The following is a 27,608-nucleotide window of genomic DNA, read 5'->3' on the forward strand; positions in this document are numbered from 1 at the left end:
TCACCAAAGGCCATTCATGAAAGAATGGTGGCTGTGTATGGCAACAGTGCACCTTCACAGTACAATGTGAAATTCTGGTCAAAACAATTCAAGTGGGATAGAGAGTCCATCAAAGAGGATCCACATTCAAGAAGGCCTGTAACAGTGACCACTCCAGAAATGTGCCAAGCTGTGGAAAAACCCATGTGCTGAATGACACATGTTTAAAGGTGTTCCAAATCTCTAGGGAATGTGACATATTTGAGGGAGCAGTTATAACCATCCTCCATGAACATTTTGGGATGACTAAGGCAGTATGCAAGGTGGGTTCCCAGATTTCTGACCCCTGTACAGAAGCAATTTAGAGTACAGTGTTGTGAGGAGAATTTAGAGCTTTATGGAAGGGATCCTGAGACCAAGCAAGAATCAATGCAATGGAAGCACAAGGGTTCTCCCCCACCCAAAAAACTTTGGACACAACCTTCACTTGCAAAATTATTGCCACCATTTTTTTTTTTTTTTTTTTTGGGATGTTGAGGTAATTTTGTACATTCACCACTTGGAACACAAGCAAACAGTCACTGGGGAGTCATATACATCCCTAGTGTACCGCATACGGGATGTCATAAAGGAAAAGCACTGTGGAAAACTTTCAAGAGGTGTGCTGCTTCTCCCAGGTAATGCACGAGTGCCCATGTCACATACAATCCACCTTAGAGTCCAGATCTGACCCCAGTGAGTATTTCCTGTCTTGACACCTCAAGAGAAACGTACATGGATGTCACTTTGCTGATGACAATGAACTGAAGTCTGCTGTTTCTGCATTCTTTGATGGACAGGACAAAGAATTTTATTTGTCTGGTATTCCTCATTGCCAACAAAATGGAGCAAGTATATTGAAGTTCAGGGGAGTCACATTGAAAAATAAAAGCAGGTTTTTGCCTCTATCTCATTTCCTTCATTGGTAGCTAATTTATTGAATGCCCCTCATATTATTAAGTTTAACAAAATGAGTGTCTTCTGAAAACTAAAACCATAAGAACCATGTTGGGCAAAAAAAGTTATATTTAACTTCTCTCTTTCTATTTAGAAGGAAAAAATGAAAACATAATGGAGCATTTAATTCTACCAACTGTATTAAGAGATAATGTTCCAGTGATTTACATTTATTATTATTATTATCAACTTGAAATTGTTAAACATGGAAATGTATGTGGTTGAGAATGTTAAAACACTGATCTCAAGTTTCTGGAAGTTACTATCATTCTAATGTACAGTGTGTATGATATCACATGATAGTCAGAGTCTCTCTCTCTCTCTCTCTCTCTCTCTCTCTCTCTGTGTTCACACACACACAGTTTATAGTCACAACAAGATGAAATTTATGAACAGTTGATTTTAAAACTGGTAACTTGAAACCAGAAATTCTTTTATTTTTAAAGCTTTTCATTTTTTAAGGCCTTGAATGGATAAAATATATAAATAAGTAGCACTGATTATGCTGATGCAATATCTGAGAAGCATATACAGATTAGTTTCTTTCACATGTGTGGACCATAGAGTTTTTTTTTTTTGTGTGTGTGAAAGTATATCTCTATGACTCTTCAGCTGAATTTTGAATGGCAAACTCTCAAAATTATAAATTATTGTTTTGAGAGATTTAACTATCAAAGCTATTTTGCTTGAATATAACAAATTAACATTTTATAAAAAACAGTTAGTGTAAATAGTAATATGCTACACTAAAACAAGATTTGCATTTAGGGATTATTAAAAAAAAAAAAAAAAAACTAAAAATAACTGATTTCATCCATGTTGGAATATATCAAAGTTTTGTGTAAGTGTGTTTTTAACTTAGTTCTTATTTGCAGATAAAATTGTATTTTGACTATTCAGTTTTTTTTTATTAACCAGTAATTTAAGTGCTGATGCATTTATTTACTCCAATAGATGCACCATTTTTAATATATCACTGCAATATGCTGGAGTATTTTAATTTTTTTATATAATGTTCATCTCTATTTCTGGCACCTTGTTGCTGAATATTTAAGTGTGAAGATTGTTTAAATATGCTATTCTTTTTTAAGAGGTGAAAATGCATTTATACAATAAAGTTACGCACCACCCTTTCAATCTTTCTCCTGCATAAGGGACATGTTTTTTTTTGATCCTGCAGTCGTCGAGCACAAGGATAGCAACACAATTGATGTCCAGTTTTCCCATGGATTATAGTAGCTGTTTTTGGACGACTTAAGCAAATAGAACACATACTGGAAGAAGTTTCACCACATACACTTTGAGAAGAAGAAATGCCTTGTGTGCTTTCATCTAAACTTGAAGTTTGGGATAGTTCCTTTGAAGTACTTGGCTGTGAAAAATCTCCAATTTCTTCAGAAGTTGATAATTGATAAGAATTATTTGTTTCCTGAGATTGCTCTGGTTGTGATGCTGAATATTGGTACATACTATCCAATTCTTCAGAGTTTCTTTGATAATCATCTTTGCTTACCTAATAATTAAAGTATTTAAAAGATGGAAATTTTGAAAGGCAACAAACTCTCAAAATTATAAATTATTGTTACTTTCGGTTCTACATAACAAATAACAGTTTTAAAAAGTAATTTATTCAAAATATATTTTAATGATGAATAAAATCAAAATGCATTTATCTAAAAATGAGGTTGTTCCATTTAGCTGTCATAACATACTATCAAAAATATTTTCTATAAAATGCAGAAAATTTCATATCCTGTCCTAAACCAGTCTGCTAATTAGCAGTTTATTCTACTTGAGTTTACTGCATGAACTACCCCAGTTCCAATTTTTTGTCACTTGATCTCTCCAATTCTTCATGAAGTAGGAGTGTTGTCAAGAGAAATTTTGAAAAGATTATGCAAATTAAGACAAGATGCTTAAGTACTTTTGAAAAAAAAATTGGACAGCTACAGGTGACCCCCCCGCTTAACGCTGATAATGCGTTCCGGAAAAACAGAGCACTAAGTGAATCCGCACTAAGCGAGCGCCGAATTCCCATAAGTTAACATATGTATTTGTGAGTTGCGATCGGTGCCATAGGATATTTCCTAATCAATAATAAACAGTAGTGAAAATATGCACAAATGTCGGTCAAAATATTTAATATTCAAATATTTGTACATATAAAATATTCTGCATTACATACGTATATAATTATATGGTAACTACTTACGTATCAAAATTAAACTTAAAATTCCAATTAAAATCATGAATTTAATTGATCTAAATTGATTGATTTAATTTAATTTAATTTAATTATGAAAAATGTGTCGATTTTGGGTTGAACTTTGGCCCCTCTTCCGATTTAAACTAAAAGGGGTATTAATTTTAAATCTCCCGCAGTTTAATTACCACCCGACAATAAAGTCAACCGATCCTTCGCCGCTTTGAAACCTGGCATGTTTTTTTCTTCTTTCAATATGAAACTTCTTTTAGGAATTCGTTTCCACAAAAAGTCCTGCTTCATCTATGTTATAAACTTGTTGAGAAGTATAACACACAATATCCCTCTTCAATAATTTTAACAAGTTCTTTTTTGAAAGTTTTGGCTCCTTGATCTGCACTTGCGGCTTCTCCCTGGATTTTAAATCTATTCAACCAGCCCTTACTAGTTTTAAATGGTTCCATTTTTTTTTTTTTTTAGGTGAGTTTTCTTCAGATTATCATATAGGCTAATCTCTCTCTCTCTCTTTTATTACTTAACTGAATTCTGCATTGGATATTATCTTCAATAAAATTAGTTAGTCTTTCCATTTCAATCCTAATAGCCGTCCTAGCCCTAGTTGCTTGCAGTGAAACAGTTATCTTTCCCACTGCTAAAATTAATTCTTTATTATTATTTTTTTTTTATAATTGTTCTTACAGTTAAACTTGCAAGTCCTAAATTATGGCACACATCCGCTTGTCTTTGACCGGAATCGATTCGCTTCAAAACGTCTAATTTGATTTTCAAATTCAGTCTTTTTCCTTACATTTATAGTCTTCGTATTGCGCTCAGATGTTGTTGCTTTTTCATTCTTATCGGCCATTATTAACTCTTCGAAAATGTAACTGCATTGGTTGCATTAATTATGATACAATGTTCAAGTAAACTGTCCGTTTCGCACGATGTCCAATACGGTACTGAGTGATCACTAGACTTCGGATAAATGCATATAACGCGAATATTATAAGCAATATACGTGATCATTTTTATTAAAATGTTGATCTCCAAACTACGTAACAGGTCACTGTACTGCAATTAAATTAGCGCGTGAGAGAATTTCACTGAGCGTAGGAATATTTCTCAGGTCAGCGTGGGAAACGTTTTAACTGTATTTTTATATTCATTTTCAAGCTATCGACTCCATCAAATGAAACGATTTCGTTAAATATGCCAAAAATGCAATCTGTAAAAGAGCGTTATAGTGATCTATAACAGCGTTATAGTCAGATACTGGTTATAATATAAGAACAGCGTTATAGCGAATCAGCGTAAAGCGAACCGCGTTATAACAGGGGTCTGCTGTATTTGCTTGCATATTTATCAGAAATTTTTTGCCTTTAAACATCTGAGAAGCTGCAAATAAGATTAGTTCTTGAAAGATGCTTGAGTAACAAAAAAAAAAAAAAGTTTGATTATATGTATTTTTATGCAGACTTCAATGGTGTCATTGGTTTTGTAACAATTGTGTATTGCATAAGTGTATACCAATACTGTAATATATAAGAGGCTTAAAAAGTTCTATAGACCAAAAACCTGCACTATATCCCAACATGCTATCCTCTATTGCTCTGCTCTCACACAAAGAAAACTTGCCAATTCACAATCCACCATCCACAGAAGAATCTTCAGAATAATTGGGATTACCACAGATGCCTATTTACATAAAGCACTACATCTCCCTAATCAGCAAAAATTAAATGATTTGGTGAGTGACTTGAGTCTAACCAAATCCAGTGCAGAACTCGTGACATCATATTTAAAAGAGTGGAATCTACTGGATCTCATCTTTATTATTCCCACATAAAGACCAAGACATTCAAAAATATACATTTTTTAAGGAAATTTTTTTGTCATGAGCGTTTCTACATTTTAATTTGTGTGTGTGTGTGTGTGTGTGTGTGTGTGTGTGTGTGTGTGTGTGTGTGTGTGTGTGTGTGTGTGTGTGTGTGTGTGTGTGTGTGTGTGTGTGTGTGTGTGTGTGTGTGTTTCTGAATATGACCCTTAATATATATTAAGGGTCATATTCAGAATCGGCACACGAAAATTCATAAATACCAAGGAATGCAAGTAAACAGAACTCTTATTATTAAAATTTGTTACACAGTGCAATGCTTCTAAGTCTGTGCAGTAAAATTATATGCATTTAAAATGTTAGAGGCAAAAGTAAGACAGAGAAAATAATTATAAATATATTAGTAATGGCAAATTATATAAGAAAGCAAGCTTATACAGCATAACATAAAAAAAAAACTGCTCCCTATATCACCTGTCCATCCTCTCTGTTTGTTTAGTTCTTCCTTGAATTTATTCAAACTATCCATTTCTAAAGTACCAGATGGAAGTTTGTTCCAACAATCAACTAACCACTGGCTGAAGACAAATTTCCAAACATCTATCCTAACAACCACCCTTCTTTAATTTGAATTTATTCCCCTTATTTCTGAGCAATTAATGACAGTAAACCACAGCATTCTGCTGCAACAGGATCTAGAAAATTTGGGCAGATGGGCTGAGAAGTGGCAACTGAAGTTTAACTTTGACAAATGCAAAGTACTGCATATGGGTAGAAAATGAAAAAGACCTGGGAGTAATTGTGTAGTCAGATATGATGTTCTTGAGGAGTGCAGGCAGGCTGCCAGAGCAGGTCATGGGGTATTGTCAATGATATACAGGAATTTTGCTAGTAGCAAAAAGGAAGTGATTATTCCTATGATCAGGCCATGTCTTCAATACTGTGTACAGGTCTGGAGGCCCCATTTTAGGAAGGATGTAGAGTTGCTTTAGCGAGTACAGAGAAGGGCAACAGGATTGGTGAGGGGAATGAAGGGGATCCTCTTACCAAGAAAGGTTTAAGTTCTGCAAATTGCAGTATCTGGAGACTAGGCACCTGCAAGGTGATCTTATGTATAAGGCCTTGAATGGGTTGAGCAGGCTCAATTCTGATGGGATTTTTCCTCTTGTTCAGATTGCGAACCTGAGGGGGCATAAATTCAAATTGAAGAAAGACAGTTGTAGAATAGATGTGCAGAAATTTGCCTTTAGCCAGCTGGTAGTTAATTGTCGGAACAAACTTCCATCTATCATTGTGGAAGTTGATAGATTAAATAAATTCAAGGAGGAAATGGACAAACTTGTAGAGAATTTTTTTTTTCTTCTTTTGGCTGATGGTACATAAGTTTGCTTTCTTGCATCACATGCCTCTACACTGCTACCTCAATATTGCAGGTGTCCAAATAGAGCACATACTGTAATTTGTAGATCTGAAGACTTTTCTTTTGTTCTCCCCTCTAATATTGTTACTCTTTTCTGCACCTGCTCTAACAGATCTTCATCTTTTCACAAATAAGACTTCCAGACCTATATACAATGTACTGAAGATGTCACCTAAACTACAATGAGATAATAATAACCTAATCCCTACTGGCAAATCTTCCCCCCTCCCCACCAAAAAAATGATTCAGCACTTGAAAAAGTGCTCATTCACTTTTGGTCCAATCACCAAATGAACATCTATGATTGGAAAATTTGCAAAATACCAAAATACTGAATAGGAAAGAATGATTAAACTCTCTCCAGATTTATGATTGAAATTAATCTTGAATTTCGTGAATGTTCTGAACTTAGATAAAAGTAATGCAGAGAATGGTTTGAGCATGCTCAATGCCGATGGGATTCTTCCTCTTGCTCAGAATAATCACCTGAGAGGGCATAAATTCAAATTGAGGAAAGACAGATGTAGGATAGATGTGCGGAAGTTTGCCTTTAGCCAGCGGGTTGTTGGTTGGCGGAACTGGCTTCCATCCTTTGTTCTTGAAGTTGTTAGCCTAAATAAATTTAAAGCTCAGCTGGACAGGTATTTTGAACAAATGGAGGGGTGAAATGGGAGTGTTTTTTTTTTTTTTTTTTTTTTGGCTGATGCTGCATAAGCTTGCTTTCTTGCATCATATATCTCTACTAATGCTACTCCAGCCCTTGAGATAGCATTTTCAACCATAACAATAATAAAATTTACCGGTCCAAGAATTCAAAATTAGTGAGTAAAAAGGAACAAGCACAAAATTTATTTTCTATTTGTGTAAATTATTCTACTTAATTTTTAAAAAAAATAATAATGTATATTGTTTTGTTATTTTGGTGATAAAATAATTAAAGAATATAATAATGTATATTTTAATATCATTTAAAAAAGTTACATTAGTCAAAAAAAAAAAAACCTTTCTAACAGTGTTCTATATTTCCTCTAAGGCTAATTCTGAGTGTATTTATTCTAAATTTTGTTCTCTGACTACCAATTAACACTTCTGCATATCCAGTGTACTCTTCTTTCTGTATTACCTTTACAAGCTATATGGTGCTAGTTAAAGTGTTATGCTCTAGTGCATTTTATTATTTGTGTCAAAAAAAAAAAAAAAAAACCGAAATGATCAGCATCATACTCAGAAGGGTGGGAAAAAGAACCTTCTCCCATAAAAATGAGTAGAAAAGGTCAACATTAAACATATTATATGTGTAGATGTGATACTGAAGTATCAAACAAAGGAAAAGGAGACTGTTAAACATACTGTAACTGAAAAAAGAAATGCATAAAGTTCACGGAATAGAGATCCAATTTTTTTAAGAAGGAAAGTACCAAAGATGAAAAAGTTTCTGCTGCTGAATTATCAATAATAGTTATAGTTTAAAGTGTTTCTGTAGTAGATAGTTGTATATTACAATTCAGAACTAGCTGTGGAAAAACTAAAGGTAAAGCATTTTGCAAAAATGTTTCAGCACCATTTTTGGTAAACAAGCACATTAGCTAAATAAACAGTACTGATGTTTATTACAATTGATGCTTTGAACAAAGGGACAATTAAATGTTTTAACAACTGTTCTAAGACATTTTAATTTTTAATCTGGTATAAAATATTGCCTGTTGAATTTCTACTAGGATCATGTAGAAAATTCAAGGGCCATTACAGATCAAATTTAAAAAACTTCTTTAGATTTAAGAAAACTGGCATTTACAGCTGATAATGCAGTGTCGACAATGATAAAAAAAAATAGCATTTTTCAAAAAGAAGTGCAGTCAAAGAAAATATCTTATCTGCTAATATTTGTCTCATCTGATTTGTAATGCTTCTTGATATTTTACCTATTTGTAATCAAATTACAAATACGTAACAAAAATTTAGTTTTGAAAGTTTTTAATCACTAGTAATTCTGTTATCAGGGCAGCAGAGCTAAAGGAATTCTGCAAATTTGTAGACATTGAATATATCCAAATTTAAATGTCATGTGCCAAACAGATGACTAAGCTTGTTAATTGCAATAGACAGACAGCTTGTCAGCAAAATGTTGGATTTTGCTGACAAGCTACTTTAAAAGTTTGGGAGAAGTGTTCAAAATTTTTAAGGCAGACATTTTAAGAAAGTGATGTTTCAAATTTGAACTAATGCAATGGAGATATTTGTTGTGGCAATTGAGACTTTAGAAACCAAAATAATTTCAGTAATGCAAATACAGTTTCATGAAATGAAACTTAGAGGAGATTTGATTGAGGTGTTTAAGGCTCTGAGAGGCATCAGTAAAATGAATGAGGACAAAATTTTCAAGATTATAAATGATGCTAGAACTAGGGGACATAAATTCAAGTTACGGGGGGAAATGTTTAGATTGGATTGCAGGAAGTTCTATTTTAGCCAGCGAGTTATAAATTACTGGAATAAGTTGCCTTCATGGGTGGTAGAGGCCGACAGTTTGGGGAAATTCAAAGGGCATCTGGATAGTACTTTCGGGTAAGGGAAGCACATAGGATGATAGGTTTAATTTCCTTTTTATTTATTTTTTATTTTATTTTTTTTATTTATTATTTAGTTATTTATTTATTTTTTTTTTTTTTTGTTTTTATCATTGTTTTGTTCGGATTTTTTTTTTTTTTTTTTTGGCTGGTGCAGCATAAGCCATAGGCTTTCTTGCACCATGCGGCCGTTACTAATACTAATACTAATACTAAATCACAGAAAAGAATAAAGGATGATTTCTTGGAGTGCAAAATAAATTTTAAAAATTCTAATTTTACAAATTGAATCATATGAAGAAAAGTAAGTAAATATTCAAAAGGGTCATCAGTGAATCAAATTTTATAAATTATAAAATATTGATTTCCTATACTTTTTCAGTTTCAAATAAATCTCTTGACTTATGCAACATAAATGGTTGTATGCAGACAAAGTTAAAGCTAAACTAATAACACAAATAATAACAATGGGTGTGTATGCAAAAATATATCCAATTTTTTTTATAAATTAAAAAAACTATTACATGCATTGACAAGAAGGAAATAGAATTTTGATTGCTCATTGTTCTTACTTTCACACATGTAGAGTACTTTTTATATTAAATATGCTGTAAAGTTTTTATTTTTAATTAAAAAGTGAAAATAACAAGTGAAAAGCAAAGAAAATAGCTTTTTATAATGGTACTTGGGATATACCTGGAGTGTAACTGCCCGACCCTTTAGTAAGGGATCCTGGTATAAAGGGTCGGGCAGATACGCTCCCAGTATATCCCAAGTACCATTACAAAAAGCTATTTTCTTTGCTTTTCACTTTTTACATTCTAACTCTAAAAATTTAATATCTCACAATCTATTAGAGCAATTCGAGGGAAATTGAGGTACTATTACTATACTTATTCTTACCTCCTTTCTCCTTATATCAGCATAAGCTTTCTTTTGCGCATGTATAATATAAATAAAAAGCACCACATCTGATGTGAAAATTATGGTTGGCACTCTTTTTCTGTATTATATTCTGTATATTTGTTTCAAAACTATCTGTCGGGCTAGCTGTTATCTTGCCTGTTTACTGTAAAATTTAAAGTTTAGCATAGATTGCCTTCATGTTTAATTATTTGGACCTAGTTAAACAGCCTTGCTAATTATTGGTGGGATATATTGAATAGTGTTAGCCCTCAAAAAAAAGTGCTTTCAATGTATCCAATTATCAATAATTAGCTGCATAATCATTATATTTTTCTTTTATTTTATTGTTAATTATATGTTTATTTTTAGGGTACAGCAATGTAAACCAAGGGTTATCTTAGTCTTTATAGGTTCTTTTGGTCATATGGCCTGCTTTTATGGCAATGTTTTAATACACTTTGAATACCTATATAGTACCAATTATATATATATATATATATTTATATACAGGGTGATTCACTACCAGTGCGACAAACTTGCAGGAGGTGTAGGGGGGCACAAAGACGAATCGGAATCACATAGCATTGCAGGGTCCGAAATGCCTTCGTCATGTGGTAGAGGATGTTGAACGGGAGGTCGTGTGAACAGCGATCCCACTGGAAGTCAGCATTTGTGAACTGTTTCTGTTGAAGAAACCAAGTAGCAAAAGTCCTCCGGAGTGGATAATGATTGGACTCCGCAGGCTCCAATGATTGGATGCGTTGCAGATGGTATGGACTTATTTGGTTTGTTGACAGTATCCTCCATACAGTGGATTGGGAAATACCCAATTGTTGGCCTATCGCTCGAGTACTCTTACTTGGATTGCCTTCTGCAAGACGTAGGACATTCTCCTCATTGTCTGGCGTCCTCGTCGTTTGCTCTCGATTCATGGTACCTCTCATGAAGCAACCAGTCTCACATAACCTTCTGTGCACACGTGCGAAAATCGTATGATGAGGAGCACGCCTGTGTGTGAAACGTTCCTGGTACAAGCGCAGAGCGGCGTGCCCGTTAGAGTCCGCAGCTCCATGCGTGAGGTGCATGTCAGCCAGTTCAACGTTTGAATACTCGTCCATCCTACTGCCTCGGGAACTGGTTTGCAAATGCTGACTTCCAGCGGGATTGCTGTTCACGCGACCTCCCGTTCAACGTCCTCTACCGCATGACGAAGGCATTTCGGACCCTGCAATGCTATGTGATTCCGATTCGTCTTTGTGCTCCCTACACCTCCTGCAAGTTTCTGGCACTGGTAGGGAATCACCCTGTATATATATGTATGTATGTATTTTTTTTTTTGTTCTTGTTTTTTTTTTTTTTTTTTTTTTTTTTTTCGCATCGGCTTCTGTGGCCATAATGCACCTTCCTAGGTTTTTGCAGTACTTTGATCCAAGCCTGAGGCGGGATTCGACCCCGCGACCTTTGGGTTGCTAGGCAGGCACTTTACCCACCCGGCTAGCCCGGTCGGCTGTTGTTGTTGTTAAAAATATAAATTTCAGATTGCATTGAACTGTTAAATTCAGGATTTTGTAATTTTTACCTTGAAATTCCATATTCAGTTTAGCTTCTGGACAATATCAGTCAGAAAAGCCTTGTTAGAACTCTTAAAAATTCCTTCATTTCTTTAATCTGGCAGAGGTGGCAACCCCATTTGAAGCAGAAGCAGTGATGGGGCACCTGATGAATTAATTTTTTTTTCTTATTTTTTTTTTAATTCTGCTTGAACAACCAATATTTTCTCTTTTCTTAAGTATTGCAGTGCTTATTGTGTGAAACTTTTGAAATTAAAAAAAAATAATAATAAAAATATATACATATTAATTTTAACACAAGCTGCGTGTTTTACACCTTTTATTTTCAAAAACAAAAAAAAAAAAAAAAAAAAAAAAAACGGTTTTTTTTTAGTCTCTCCCACTTTCAGGCTTATTTCAAATCTGGTACCTGTCACTGCATGCAAAATTTGAAATTATATGTTCTTCCTCAGAATATTGGCCATTTTGAGAGAATACCGATTTTTTATTTATTTTTTTTTTCTTTTTAATGAAAACCTCAAACATGATAGGTATTAGAACCTATAGTACTTAGTACCGTGCTTGGGTTGGAGGTTGAGAAGACGAAAGAAGATATTTGTTGACATTAGATTGAACTTCTGTAAACTGTAATTTTCAGGAAATATGAAGGCAGTTTAATGAATAAACGAGGAAGATGAAAAGTTGGTTCTGTGAGTCTGAAGTTGGTTCTGTGAGTCTGAAGTTGGACAGTAAATGGATGTTGCCTGGTGGAGCACATGTTCAGACTGTTTTGAAAGAGAGAGAGCGCAATTATAGAAGCCAATTCAGAAGAACAATGCCCATAAGCGAAAAACAGAGTGAAAGAGAAAACCAAGTTTTTTTAGATGCAGAGGAAGCAATATTTGAAATGTGCTTGTGCCAAGAGAGATTAGAAGTCAGGGTAATTCCCAAAAGAGATATATCATTTTGCCTAGAAATCAGAGTGCCACCAAAGACAAGCATAGGAGCAGAAGAATCCTTTTTGCGAGATATAAGACAAGACTGAGTTTTAGAAGGATTGAAATTAACTAAGTTGTCTATGCCCTACTGGAGATCAGCATTTAAGGAATTGGTGGCGGATATCCGAGAAGTTGAAGCTGATTGCCCAGGGCAAGGCTTCTCGAAATGGAAAGTGGAATGCAATATGCTATCATCGGCAAAATTATGGATAGGATTTCCAGTCAATGGAAGAAGGTCATTAATACACAAAAGGAAAAGAGTGGGGGAAAGAACTGAACCTTGGGGGACACCAGCATTAGTGGAGAAGTTAGAAGATAGAGAGCCATCTACCATCACCCTCATTGAGTGATCAGAGAGAAAACTGGATAACCAATTACAAAAAACAGTTGGCAAACCATCGCTGTACATGACAATCATACAGACGTTTTGGCTAAAGCCTATAAATTTATAAATGCACCCCTGCATAAACTGGGGTAACATACATTGCTCTATATATGACAATCATGGAAAAATGAAAGGAAAAGCCAAACCTTTATTCTCTGGAGTTCAAGCTTGGTTTTGGTTGTTTAAGGCCTCTAATCACTAATACGACCTGGCACACAAGCAAAGAATAACTACCAATTGGAATAAAAACGTTATGACCTTTGCAAGATAACAGGTTAATTTTTAATATTTTACATTTTATCCAAAATAGCAAATAATCCAGCATCAATAGTAAAGAACATTCTTTTATAAAAAAAATAACATTATAAAATAATTTATTTTATTCAATAACAATAAATTAAATAAAAAAAAACTGATGAATCAGTATGGTCTGCTTATTAGTGTTTGGCATTAAAATTAGGTGTACATTCAGTCGTATGTATTAAGTTTTTTTTTTAAAGTCTTGTCAACATAAATGCTTCATATTTACCTCAGAAAGAATAGGTAGTATAAATGAATCTGTTCGTCTTACTTTACGATTACGTAGTTGTGATGGTGGTTTACGATCTGATCTTTCTGCTAACCATCCTATTCTTTGCTCCCAGCATCTCTGGCAGTACCTCATAGGTGGCATATTGAAACTTCCACAATGAGTACACTTCCATCTATCCTAAAAAAAAATTTTTTTTTTTAGAAGGAAGCATTACACATTTACCTTGACGATCAATTTGTAGAATTAAAAAAACGAAAAGTTTCACAAATAAAATTGTAAGATCATATCTTTCCATTATTCATCAGCTCTCAATAACTTCATTTTATAGGATATAGAAATAATTTCACTCACTCTGCATGGAGGACAGGTTGTATTTAAATTGTTTGTTTGTTATTTGGATTTTAGGAGCATTAGCAACTAAGGCCATATTGCTCCGAGATATGCGGTGGTCATTCCCTGACCTTTCCGCATCCTCCGTATTTGGTGGTGACGGGCTCGAACCCCGGTCTAATCAAGAAGCATGTGCTACGCACTGCTGCTCCTTCCCACCTGGCTACGGAGGCGCCAGGTTGTATTTAAATGAACATATATATATAAAAAATTAATAAATAAACAAAGAATGAGCATTTCTTTCAACAAGATATAGAGTACAAGCAAGTACATTATATGGATAGGCAGGCTGTTTGCTGCCCTAACATTTTTCATTTGAGGAAACAATCCAATTTCACTGGGTTATTGGGGGGGGGGCATTTAATCATGATAATCAAAATTTAGATGTGAAACTAATAAGACCCAAATGATCTGATACAAACGAAACTTGCATCAAAGTACTGTACAAAATCTTGATTTCTTGCATACTTCTGATATTCCAAATAAAAAATTAACTTTTTATCATTTTTTGTGGACTATGATTTTGCATTTTTTAAACCACAAAATAATTTGCAGTTTTAGTATTAATAGTGGCATATGATGCAAGAAAGAAAGCATATAAAGCATTAAAAAAAAAAAAATTGCCTAAGAAAGAAACCATATAAAGCATTAACAAAAAAAAAAAACGGATAATTTGTCTAGTTTTTCCTTGAATTTATTCAAACTACCCACCTCCACAACAACAGATGGAAGTTTCTTTCAGCCCATCCATTAAAGGCAAACTTACATCTATCCTGCAACCATCCTTTTTCATTTTGAATTTGTCCCCTTTATGTGTAGTCTGAGCAAGAAGGAAAAATGCCGTTAGCACTTAGCTTGCTCAATCCATTCAAGACCTTAAACGCCTCAACCAGATTGTACTGTAAAGCCCAAATAGTCTGGAGACTGTTTGAGCTTTACAGCACGGACAACAAGGCTAACATGTGCCTAACTATGGTAAAGTTAAATACATGTTTTTATTTGTATGAATGTGGTTGAAGTTTACACTGCATTGTATCTATTTGAGGAAATTAAAAACTTTGTCCACACGTGGCATATCTTCGAGGACCTGAGCATTACTGAGAGGTGTTCGACATGGAAAATGAGGCAAACGGTTTGTTGATCCCAACTGTGTATGGAGCAATCAATGAGTACATGCTCGACAGTAAGGTGGGTGTCACAGTTTGTGCACTGTGGTGGATCAGTGACTGCAAGCAGATAAAGATGTATTTGGTGCGTGTGACCTATCCTTAGTCGGGCTAGTACAACTTCATGTTCATTCTCTTATATACTGGATTTCCACGGTTTAAGATCTTTCTTTATACGGAACAGCTTGTTAACAACTTCGCTTTATCAGATGTGTTGCCATTGCTCAAGATATCACTTCTTTATGATCTCGGTGTATTAAAGGAAAGGAAAGTGTGGCTACCAAGACAGTCTTTGACACCAGTGAAAAACATTAAAGAGAAGCCGATAGTAGATTTAAACAAAGTAGTTACCTCCTCTGCATATAAAATCAGATCACCTGCAAGATTGTTGTTGTTATTTGGTTTTTAGGAGCATTAGCAACTAAGGCCATATTGCTCCGGGATATGGGGTGGTCATTCCCTGACCTTTCCGCATCCTCCGTATTTGGTGGTGACGGGCTCGAACCCCGGTCTAATCAAGAAGCGTGTGCCACGCACTGCTGCTCCTTCCCACCTGGCTACCCGCAAGGTGATCTGATTGAGGTGTATAAAGCCTTGAATGGTTTGAACAAGCCCAATGCTGATGGGATTCTTCCTCTTGCCCATATTAGTTGCCTGTGGGGACATAAATTCAAATTGAGCAAAGACAGTTGTAGAATAGCTGTGCGGAGGAACTGGAAAAACGTTTAGAGGGAATGGATGTGTGAAATGGGTTGATGGTTTTTTTTTTTTTTTTTTTTTTTTTTTGGCTGATACTAATAAGCTTGCTTTCTTGCATCACATGTCTCTACTAATGCTAAATTAGCTCTAATGTTGTGCGAGGATTGCCGCAGTTTACCCAAGCCCTACATAAAGAAGGTTTATTTCAGATTTAGGCAAAGGTTTCCACTAATTTTTTCCATTATATTTGCACTAAATTCCCATTGCTTACATACATGAAAAAAATCAAAGCAGGAATTTTTGTTGTACCTCAAATCCACAAGCTGCTACCAGACTTTATTTGAAAAATCCACGAACCAACCTGAAAGAGACACTTAGTGTGACCTAAAAATTGCAGTAGGCATTTTTTTGGAAAATAAATATCCAGATGATGAGTTGACTGTGAGTGACATGCTGGAGAAGATCAGAAAACTATGCTGCAATATGTGTTACATTTCTTGCATCTCATCTCAAACTATTTTCCAGAAAATTTAGGTGGTAGTATCAGCCTCTCCATTACCTTGCCCAAGACTGGCAACAAGGCAATGGGCCTGTATGATTTTGGATCTGTTGATAGTTTTTCTGGATTCTTCAGATTAATCTTATGTTATCTATTTCCACGAGGTGAGGAAGATACCCTTTTGTAAACAGTTATTGTACAGTTGCAATAGATGGTGTGGATAACTTTTTGCCAGTTCTTTTACCATTTCTATTTCAATGAGATCATTACCCAGATATTCCTTGTTTTTGGTTTTATCTAATGCTATGCATAGTTCCTCCAGGGTGAAAGGGGTCTCAGTCTCCAGATTTCAGTGCATAGTGGACTGGTCTTGTGTAAAGGGGGGATGTCATTTACTGGAAACAGTGCATCAAGAATATTGTTGACTGTTTTCTCCCAGGTGTTCGTAGTCTAGCCAGCTTCAGTGTATGTAGTGTTTACATCATCTTTTGGCAGCTCCTTGGTAACAATACGGTAAACCATACCTCGTGGATCAGCATTATGAGTAGTACCAACAAGCATTTGTCAGGATTCCTTCTTTTTCTGCCTTATAAGGTTGTATACTGATTCCTTAAATTCCAGTAAGTTTCCCATTCTGGCATTTACCGATGCTGGTGGCCAATTTGTTCTGGATCTCTGAAAATGTTTCCTAACCTGGTTAACCACCCTTTGCTAGAGAATATCTAGCTAAGAGCACTGCCAGGGAACCGAATATGATATGTTGTTTCTTCCTCAGAGAGGTATCTGCAGATCTGATAGTGGTTTCTGTCAGTTTATTTGGATGCATTTCATTATTTCCCTTTGAAGTATCCCTGAAATGAGGGATTCAAAGGTTTCTTGGTATCTCTGCCAGTTATCTTTTTTGATATGATATATGATAATATTATATATTGGGGGGGGGTCTGATCCAGTTGGTGTACCAGCTGAAATGTAATAGCACAGTGGTTTGACATCGTCCAGGCCTCCTGCATGTGCCAGTTAATGAATTTGTGTGCAATGGCTTGTTTTGCCATAGTAATATCTATCACACTTTCAATGTAACATGCTGCTGTAGATTGTGTGGCTGGTTTAAGACCTATAACAAGGTTGTGGCTATGAAGTCTTCCAGTTCCTGACCATTGAAGGTTCTGATCTGTCTGGATTATGACTGTGCTACATTAGGCCCCAGAGGCTGATATCTGGGTAGTGCTTATAGTGTAACATAGTGCAAAAGTTTTCAGTGGTTACTGTTACTTGACTTCCATAATTTGTTCTAGTTACATATTTTTTGGTATTACTTTATTTAAAGGCTACCCTACTTCCTCATAGTCTGGAGCAGGCAGGTAGGGCAAATCCCTGCTCAGCTAAACGGGTAATTGAGAGAGACGCAGCAGAGAGAAATCTTGATCCTAGTATTTCCGTACCCTTGAGGTTGAATACCCCTGGGACCGCATCCAACTTAACTTGGGAAGCGGAATATTTTAATTACTAAAAGATAGATTTCTTTGGTTAACCTTTAAAATCTGTTTAAGACTGAGAGTTTGGGATTGAAGGCTCCTTGCTCTTCCATACTAAGAGAGTTGCAAATTTGTACATAGTTTACCAGTCATCACTGTTGATATTTGGTTTTTAAATTGTATATAAGCTCTATTTTATTTATACTTTGACTAATAATGTCCTCAAGTGAAACGAATCCTCTAGCAGAGGAATTGTTATCGGCTACCTCAAAAGTGACAGAAGATGGGAGAGAAAAAAATAGACCGAGAAATTCTTTCTCAAGCTCAGGAACTGACAAGGTGGAGTACCCTGACAGAAATAAAGGTATTCTCGGGACACACTATACCAAGAATACCCATGAAAGTGAGATTGTTGTTGCTCCCTGGTCTCAGTCAAGGGACTCAAGAAAAAGGTTACAAAAAAGGAATAAAGAACACAAATTCCGATACAAGTGTGCGGAAAGAAAGAAATATGAAAAGGAGAAGAAATGACGGCAGCCTTGATGGTAAATTTGATTATGAAGGATTCAAATTTGTTATTATAGAAATTTGGAACAGGCTAGAATCTTATATGTGGGATGCCCACAGCAAAATACCAACTGCATCTATATGAATAATACTTGACATATGGGATAAGTTAGAGACAAAGGGCCATGATGTTTTTATAGAAAATATATTATTAAAGGATACTCTCAAAAAGAAGGAATGGAACGGAAGTCAGTTCCAGAGGCTTATTCGTCTGCAGTAAAGAAAACTGTAGTGCAGGACAATAAACCTTCAAAAGTGATCATTAAGGCAACTAACAATAAATATAAGTCAAGTGAAGAAGTCAAGACTCAAATTCTTAAAGAGATAAGACCAATGTTGGCTACAGTAAAAGTCAAGAATATAAAGCCAATAAGGGACTGAGGAGTCGTTGTCAAGATGGTAACCGACAACGATATTGCCAAAATAAAAGGGTGTTTGAAACTATAGGAAATAGGACTTGTGTATTCTGTTCCAAAACTGATAATACCAAGAATCGTGCTATTCGACATAAAAAGAGATGACAAAGGAAATTTGGATAAAGAACTTTAAAGACTTTAATATTAGTGAGAAGGATTGTAATGATGGCCTAGAGTTTATGTTTGTTATTTGGTTTTTAGGAGCATTAGCAACTAAGGCCATATTGCTCCGGGGATATGCGATGGTCATTCCCTGACCTTTCCGCATACTCTGTATTTGGTAGGCACGGGCTCGAACCCCGGTCTAATCAAGAAGCGTGTGCTGCGCACTGCTGCTCCTGCCCACCTGGCTACGGAGGCGCCCCTAGAGTTTATAACTGTAAATAAATCTAAGAGTACTCAAATGGAAAATTGGGTCATTCAGATGGCTCCAAAATTGGGGCAAATTATAATTAATAAGCAGCATTTGCTGATAGGTTGATCGTCCTTCCAATATAAGGAAATACAGATCGACCGTCACTAAACCGGCAGTGTTGGGACCTGTGGGGTGCCAGATTAGTGAGTTTGCCAGATCACCAGTGGTTAGATTAGCACAGAGTTTACCCAACAGCTAACCACCTCATCCTACCTTTAACACATGGAAAGCCAAGCTAATTTAAGGAAAAAATTCCCCAGGGACCAAAAAATATTTAGCAAATAATTTGCTTAGTAATTCTAAAATAAATATTGTAATGTCAGTGTTGTCGTCATTTTTTTGCTTAAAATATCAAAAAAAAAAAAGTATTTTTTTTGTGTCGCATATATGTGGCTGACATAGCCCAGTAGGTTACTTTATTTCTTGAGAAGCCGTGTCAGCCACAAACGAGTGACGCTATTACGGCATACATATTAGGCCTGACGTAGCCCAATGGTCAGGAGCAAGAGTGCATAGCAGGCGTTCCTTGAGTGGACCGGGGTTCAAGCCCATGACTACTAAATATGATAAATATTTGTATTTACGATTTATTGTAAACCCTACTGACTTGGTTGTCGTGCCAGAGTATAAACAGAAAATTTATTTTATTTTTATATGAAGATCGTTTGTGATTAGTTTATTGCACATGCAGCGAGTGCTGCAATAAAACTAATTGCGATAAAATAAACTATCAAACGTCGCAATTAGTTTGTCAGTATTGTTAGAGATTTTGTGAAAACAAGTTCATTAGTGTGCTGATATTATGATATTATCCATCATATCGTGTTGTGTTTTCCGCAAGTTTGTACAAGTGGGTTGTAAAAAAAAAAAAAATCTAAAAAGGAATGGCTAAAAGAAAATTACTAAAATAAGAGGAACTGAGAGAAATTTCTGGAATTTACAATTAAGCAGAGTTAAACTTCTCACAGACACATCGTTGTTCAGTTTTTTTCAGAAGTTCAACTTTATCTTATGAACAATGTATGGTGTTTGCACTTTACACCATGAGAGGCACTTCCTTTATGCATTGGAACCATGGCTGGGGCTAAATGTGAGTAGGTTATAATAATAAATGCAGAAAAACAAGTGGGAATGGCTTGTGAGTGTTTATGAGTTCACACCAACAGCGGATGCTGCAACCAACACTACCAAAATAGTAGCTGCAGGTCGGTGCGCCCACCCAGGAAATTTGAAATTACATTCGCAGAAATTATGTCCAAATTAGCGGTGGAACCGGATTAGCGATGGTCGACTTGTATATACAGTAACACAATGTTACAAATGTATGAAGTATGGACACGTGACTAAATATTGTAGAAAGGAGATGTGTAGACACTGAGGGAAAAACGGGCATATTTTTTAAGGATTGTACAGAAAGAAATAATCAGTTTGTGGAAATTGTAAAAGAAATAATATAGAGTCAATTCATGTGGCAGTGGGTTGCCCCGAGTATAAAAAGGCTTTAGTAAAAGAAAATAAATTATGGCTAAAGGACTTAAGGTACTACAGCTAAATATTCAGAGAGCTAAAAGTATTGCCTCTGAAGTTAACTACCTCATGGAGAAAGAGAATATCACTGTGGCCCTCTTGCAGTAGACATACGTTGCCCAGGCTCAGATCAGAGGGTATCCACAAAATTATAAGGTTATTGCTAAAAGTAATGCTCCTAAGACTGCCATTATAGTAAGAGAAAAAGATGTGGTTGTGACTACTGCTGCTTTTGTCAGACAATAATGCAACCTTGTGAAATAATTGGGGTTTTTGGAAGAGTTTACCTAATAACACTATACTGTCAACATACAGAACCTATTGAAACATGTGGAGTACCCAGAAAAGATACATGGTAGGTTGGGCTCCTGCGAGTTTGTCATGGCTTTAGATTCCAACTCCAATTCACAATTATGGGGCAGTAGTTGTTCTGATGAAAGAGAACATGTTCTGGAGTAATTTATTGCTGTCTCTGACATGGAGACAGCAATAAATTAGTTAATGTGAAAGGACATTCTCCTACTTATTCCACCATCCATGGGCAAGCCTATATAGACTTTACTATGGTTACAAATGCTATAAGAAACAAAAAATTAGACGGGAAGGTAATGGAGTGCCATACGACTAGTGATAACAATTCTATCCTTTTTACAGTAAGTACAGAAGATGAAATTTGGAGCACAAATATTACTGATAGATACTTAACTAAAAGTGCTATGTGGTCCAATTTATTACTATGTACAGGGTTGTTAAATTAAAGTATCCCTATGTAGAGGGCTCTGGAGCAAGTTCTAAGACTTGTACAGAACAGAAATTTGGACAACAGGTACAATAAAGAATGTGCTCAGCATTGATCGGAAAAAAAAATGAGTTACAAAATTTGTCACTATATGGCACTATGTCAATACAAATCACTTGAACAGCACTACAATTGTTCAATGTGTCCTCCATTTTGGTCAACAACAGTTTTCATTCGAAGAACAGCATTTTCTACTGCAAAACGTAACGTCAACTGGAATAGCCAGCACATGATATCTAATGCTGTCCTTCAGATCTGCCAGAGTTTGACATCCTTCCCGATACACCTGGTTCTTCAAAAAACCACACAACCAGAAGTTGCATGGGGTAAGGTCCAGTGATCAGGGTAGCCAAGATATCTGGTTTTTTTTTTTTTTTTTTGATTTGGTAGTTGTTGGCGCATCGGCTTCTGTGGCCATATTGCACCTCCCAAGGTTTTTGCAGTACTTTGATCCAAGCCCGAGGCGGGAATCGAACCCGCGACCTTTGGGTTGCCGGGCAGGTACTTTTACCCACTCGGCTAGCCCGGTCGGCTGACCAAGATATCTGGAAACAACGGCTGATGACCCGTTTGTCTATAAAGTGTTGCCTTAGCAATCTTTGGACACAACGGTGGATGTGGGGTGACGCACCATCTTGCATGAATATGGTATCCTGAAGGCACCCATGTTGTTGCAGCTCTGGTATTGCAAAATTTGGCCAACATTTCATAATATCGCTATCCAGTGATGGAACAGGTGCAGGGTCCAGTCGGTGTTACCTGTTCAAAAAAATATGGCCCAATCATGAATGTGGCCATAAATCCACACTACACTGTCACTTTTGGAGAATGCAACAGGACCTCTTGGATAACACAAATGTGACAGTTGGACTTCATCACTCCAAAGGTTGTTCCATGGCCAAGTGATATCCATTGTCATTTGTGCCAGAAACTGAAGTGCGTATATGAAACGAATATTTGTATTGCCATGCTTTAGCTGCTGTAGCATGTGCATCTTGTAAGAATAGTACCACAACACCTGATGTATTACTAGCCTTATAGCGGAATATGGCATGTCCACTTCACGAGAAACAGCTGGCACACTTGCGCTACCACATGGAGATTGACTTGATAAATCCACGACAGCCATAGCCACATTTTAAACACGAGAGGATTCCACTCGTTTTCGACCTCTACCTGGGCGAACACCAAGATGTTCTGTCGCTTCAAATTTCGCAATCATTTTGCTGACAGCACAAACAGTCACAGGTCCAAGCCTCATGCTTCTGATAGCCGCAGCTGCATTGTTGCTGTTCTGATAGTACAGCTTCACTAATAGTCCCTTTTCCTGTAACGTTGTTGGCATTGCTGCTGTAGTGCAGGCAAAGATTTACTGTATGATTTTGAAGGGACTGTTTTGCTTTTATACAGTACAGTAGAGCTGAGTAGTGGCACTGTGGAAATAAGTTACGATTATGCAAATAACATAAGTTATTTGCATAATTGTAACTAAGAGAGTTACATGCCATACAGTAACAAATTTTTTTTTTTCCAATAAATGGCGAGTGCATTCTTTATTGTACCTGTTTTCCAAATTTCTCTTCAGTACGAGCCTTAGAACTCGCTCCAGAGTCCTCTACAAAGGATACTTTAATTTTAACAACCCTGTATTTAAGCATAGTAAATAGTATAAGCTGGCAAGGACTCTCATCTATTCAGCATGTTGATGAGTTGGATCAATCATGCAATGTTAGCATGAGAAAAAGGAAACTTGTAAATAGGCCTGTTTTTTGGTGATCTGACCATTTGACTCAAAAACACTTCCTAGTTAATTTCCCAAATATACATGGTCTCAATTTTAATCTCAACGATGTCCATTTCCACTTGCAGTCGGCCAAACCCCATGTACTTTTTCTGACAGAATCTCAGTTATCGGTTGATTCAACTGCCCAAATTATTTGCTGTATGATTCACCTCAAAGGTGGAACTTGTGCCATATGTCCGTTTCGATATTCCCTGTCAGAGAATTGGTAATTTGCAATCTCCTCTTTTCGATCTTCTCTGGCTTAAAAATTCTCTACCACGTTGTGTAAAATTCATCTGTTGTCTCTACCATTCTCCCAACTCCACTAATCACTTGGAGCTCTTTGACTTCCTCTTTTTGCAACTTGACTTTCTCCAGTCCAATTTTCCTAAAGTGAGGTAATTTTCCTTGGTGATTTTAATGTTCACAACTCCAGCTGGCTTCTGTTTTCTAGTCACACCAACCCAGCTGGTCAAGATGCTAAGGCTTTTGTAATTACTAATGACTTTGCACAGATTGTTCATTTACCTACCAGAATACTAGATAATACTAATCATACAGCCAACATGCTTGATCTTTTTCTCACAAACAACCCTTCTAAGTAAAAAGTCAAAGTAAGTGGTCCTTTAGGCACCTCAGATCATAACTTGGTGATTATCTCTTCTCCAATGGAGCCTTTATCTCATGGCTATTCCCAACCTCATATTGTTGTGGCATTACAAGAATGCAAAATGGGAAGACCTGCGAGATTTCTTTTCCTTGGTCGGATTACTGTTTCAAAACTTCTGATGTTAACGTTTGCTCAGATCACGTCAGTGAAATTATTCTTGTATAAATGGAATCCTTTATTCCACACTCCTCTTTAAAACTGCGTCCTTTATCTAAACCTTGGTTTTCCAATAAATGTGCTAAGGCTGTTCAAGAGAAGAAAGTTGCATATCGTATTTGGCTTGTTTCCAAATGTTAAGTTTCATTTTCTGCCTACACTAAAACTTGCAACAATTGTAAAGCAGTTATTAATCAGTCCAAACTAGATTTTGAACAGGCTAAGAGTAGAAAACTTGTTTCTTGCCCTAGTGGTAGCCAAGCATTTTGGTCTCTTGGCAAAAGCTATTGGCCACAACGTTTGCTCATTACTGCTCCCACCTCTGTTAAAACCGGATGGCCCTGCTGTTACTTCAGCCAAGGATAAAGCTGACCTGCTACCATCCCATTTTTCTTCCAACTCATGTATTAATGATATTCGTAAAACAATTCCCACCATTTCCAACATGCTCCATTCAATGCCTCCTGTGGTCTTCCGTCAAAAGGATGTCAGAAGGATTTTGACGAATCTTTACGCTAAGAAAGCTCCAGGTCCTGATGGTATTTCTCCACTTGTTCTCAAAACCTGTGCTCCTGAGTTTGCTGCTGTTCTTTGTTGCCTGTTTTCACTTTCCAAAGGTGTTTTTCCTTCTGCTTGGAAATTTGCTCATAATCAGCCAGTTCCTAAAAAGGGTGACAAATCCCTCCCATCCAATTATTACTTCTACTCTTTCTAAAGTAATGGAGAAATCAATTAAACAAAAAATGTTAAACTACCTAGAAACCTTCTGTCCAATCAAAGATCACCAGTATGGATTCCATCAGTGTCGATCCACTGGTGATATTCTGGCTTATGTTACCCATTTATTGACAAATTCAACGGACAACTTCGGTGAAACACAAGCAGCTGCTCTTGACATCTCAAAGGCTTTTGATTGTGTTTGGCATAAAGGTCTTCTAAACAAGATTCCATCTTATGGTTTGCCAACCTTTTTTTTTAATGGGTTATCCAGTTTTTTCTCTGATCGCTCACTGAGGGTGATGGTAGATGGGGTGACTCAGTAGCCAGGTGGGCAGGAGCAGAAGTGCTTAGCACACGCTTCTTGATTAGACCGGGGTTCGAGCCCATGACCACCAAATACGGAGGATGTGGAAAGGTCAGGAAATGACCACCGCATATCCCCGGAGCAATATGGCCTTAGTTGCTAATGCTCCTAAAAACCAAACAACAAGATGGTAGATGGCTCTCTGTCTTCTAACTTCTCCACTAATACTGGTGTCCCGCAAGGTTCAGTTCTTTCCCCAACTCTTTTCCTCTTGTGTATTAATGACCTTCTTCCATTGACTCGAAATTCTATTCATAGTTTTGCTGATGATAGCATATTGCATTCCACTTTCCATTTTGAGAAACCTTGCCCTGCTCAATCAGCTTCAACTTCTCTAATATCCGCTACCAATTCCGTAAATGCCGATCTCCAGTTAATTCTGCAGTGGGGCAAAGACAACTTAGTTGATTTCAATCTTTCTAAAACTCAGTCTTGTATTATATCTCGCAAAAAGGATTCTTCTGCTCGTATGCTTATCTTTGGTGACACTCTGATTTCTAGGCAAAATGATATATCTCTTTTGAGGATTACCCTGACTTCTAATCTCTCTTGGCACAAGCACATTACAAATATTGCTTCCTCTGCATCAAAAAAACTTGGTTTTCTCTTTTGCTCTTGGCGTTACTTTTCTTCCAAACAGCTGTTCACTCTGTACAAATCACAAATCCACCCTACTGTGGAATATTGTTCCACAACTGGGGTGGTACTCCCAAAACCTCTCTCAGGCTGCTAGATTCCATTCAGAAGAGGCAGTAAGGTTAATTAATGACTCCTCTCGAACAGAGTCTCTCCACTCGCTGTCTCATACACATTCTGTTTCTGCTGCATGAATTTTCTACAGATATTTCCACAGGTACTGTTCTTCAATTGGCTTCTATAATTCCTGCTCTCTCTTTCAAAACAGTCTGAACATGTGCCACCTTCAGCCAACATCCATTTACTGTCCAACTTCAAACTCACAGAACCAACTTTTTATCTTCCTCGTTTATTCATTCAACTGCCGTTTTCTGGAATAACCTTCCTTCATATGTATTTCCTGAAAATTACAGTCTACAGAAGTTCAAGTCTAATGTCAACAAATATATTCCTTCATCTTCTCGACCTCCAACCCAAGCATGGTACTAAGTACTATAGGTTCTAATACCTCTCGTGTTTGGGGTTTTCATAAAAAAAAATAAATAATAATTAAGAAAGCAATCAATGAAATTAAGGAGAAAATGTCATAACCACAGATATTATTATTGTTGTTATTTGGATTTTTTTAGGAGCATTAGCAACATAAGGCCATATTGCATCCTCCGTATTTGGTGGTCACAGGCTGGAACCCCGGTTTTAATCAAGAAGCGTGTGCTATGCACTGCTGCTCCTGCCCACCTGGCTACGGAGGAGCCGCCCACAGACATCTAGGTAATTCCAGTATATTATATTATTATATGGAAAGGTATAAAGTATGTCGAAGAGAGTAAGTAAAAGCTGTTAACAATGCTAAGATAAATAATTGGAGAAAATTTGTGGAAGAGCAAAGATCCCGAGATCCAGGGGGTTTGATTTTTAAGATAATAACTGAAGAGAAATTTGGCAGATATAACCAGTACTATAGGAAATGATAATGAGCAAACCTTGGGCTGACTCTGTGAACAAGGTCCTAGACAGCCTCTTTCCGCAAGTTGAAATAGACACAGATACGCTACATCAAAGAGAAATTGTTTCCAAGAATTTAAAATATAAAGTAGATATTCAAAAAAGAGAATTTATCCTTGATGAATTAATTTTGGAATGGACTGAGCGAAGGATGGCAAGTCACCAGGCCTGGATAAAACAGAATAGAAGTGACTGCTATGAAAAGGGCATATTCACTAATTCCAGAGCTGTACAGTCAATCCTCATATAATGTGTTTACACTACACGAATTCGATCATACACGATTTATAAATAGGGGAACGATATCGTATATAACACGAACCAAATTCACACTTATGCACGATTCGCCTTTGTGTTTACAAGAAATGGCAGTCGAACGTGGAATCACCCCAACTGAACGCAACACGACAGCAATGAAGAGAATATTCTGCAATTTTTTTATATTTTTTTATACCAGTGAAGCGAATACACATTTCACCATAATAACATAAAAACCCACACAATTTCAGCTATCGGTATTATCACAAATGCAATTAGATCGAGTTTGCTACTAGTTTATAACAGATTCCACTAGCATAAACACAACTGGAAATTGTTTTATGGTAGTAACCCCCAAAAATGTGCTTTAGTAAAATTTGAGCTTGTGAGGTGTTAATAGTGTGTCTCTGCCTTTATGGTAGAGACACATTATTGTGTTGTTTATTCAGTTGCTACACATGCACAGCTTTGTTTATGTGTATCAAGCATGCCTCCTCATTTTGTAATTGTGCTTTATTCCCTAAAAATGGGTAAAATACTTAAAAGATGTGAAAAGGAAGCGTCCTGGTGAAGACACTACAGGTTCAGAAAGAAAAGGGAAAGCAATAACGAGGGCTGGGTCAAAAATTCTTACCCAGGAGAATGTCTAGCGGCCTCATACTAGCGTTTATGGCCAAAATCACACTTCTGGCC

General features: G+C 36.4%; 2 protein-coding genes across 3 annotated transcripts in view; one reads left to right on the top strand and one right to left on the bottom strand.

The window, feature by feature from the left end:
• Positions 1–27,608, top strand: part of Samtor (S-adenosylmethionine sensor upstream of TORC1) — a 500,386-nt gene that overhangs the window by 417,298 nt on the left and 55,480 nt on the right. The window lies entirely within an intron of this gene.
• LOC150084544 (E3 ubiquitin-protein ligase Mdm2-like) overlaps positions 1–27,608 on the bottom strand; it is a 366,530-nt gene that overhangs the window by 85,173 nt on the left and 253,749 nt on the right. For both annotated transcript variants that reach the window (XM_090376480.1, XM_090376479.1), the window contains 2 exons: positions 13,368–13,547; positions 2,102–2,488 (listed from right to left, as the gene is read on the bottom strand). In XM_090376480.1, the coding sequence (XP_090232606.1) occupies positions 2,102–2,488; positions 13,368–13,547 (567 nt within the window). The remainder of the gene's footprint in view (positions 1–2,101; positions 2,489–13,367; positions 13,548–27,608) is intronic.

The sequence above is a fragment of the Mastigoproctus giganteus genome, chromosome 6, assembly GCF_048544385.1.
Source record: "Mastigoproctus giganteus isolate SK-2022 chromosome 6, ASM4854438v1, whole genome shotgun sequence".
Lineage (NCBI taxonomy): Eukaryota > Metazoa > Arthropoda > Arachnida > Uropygi > Thelyphonidae > Mastigoproctus > Mastigoproctus giganteus.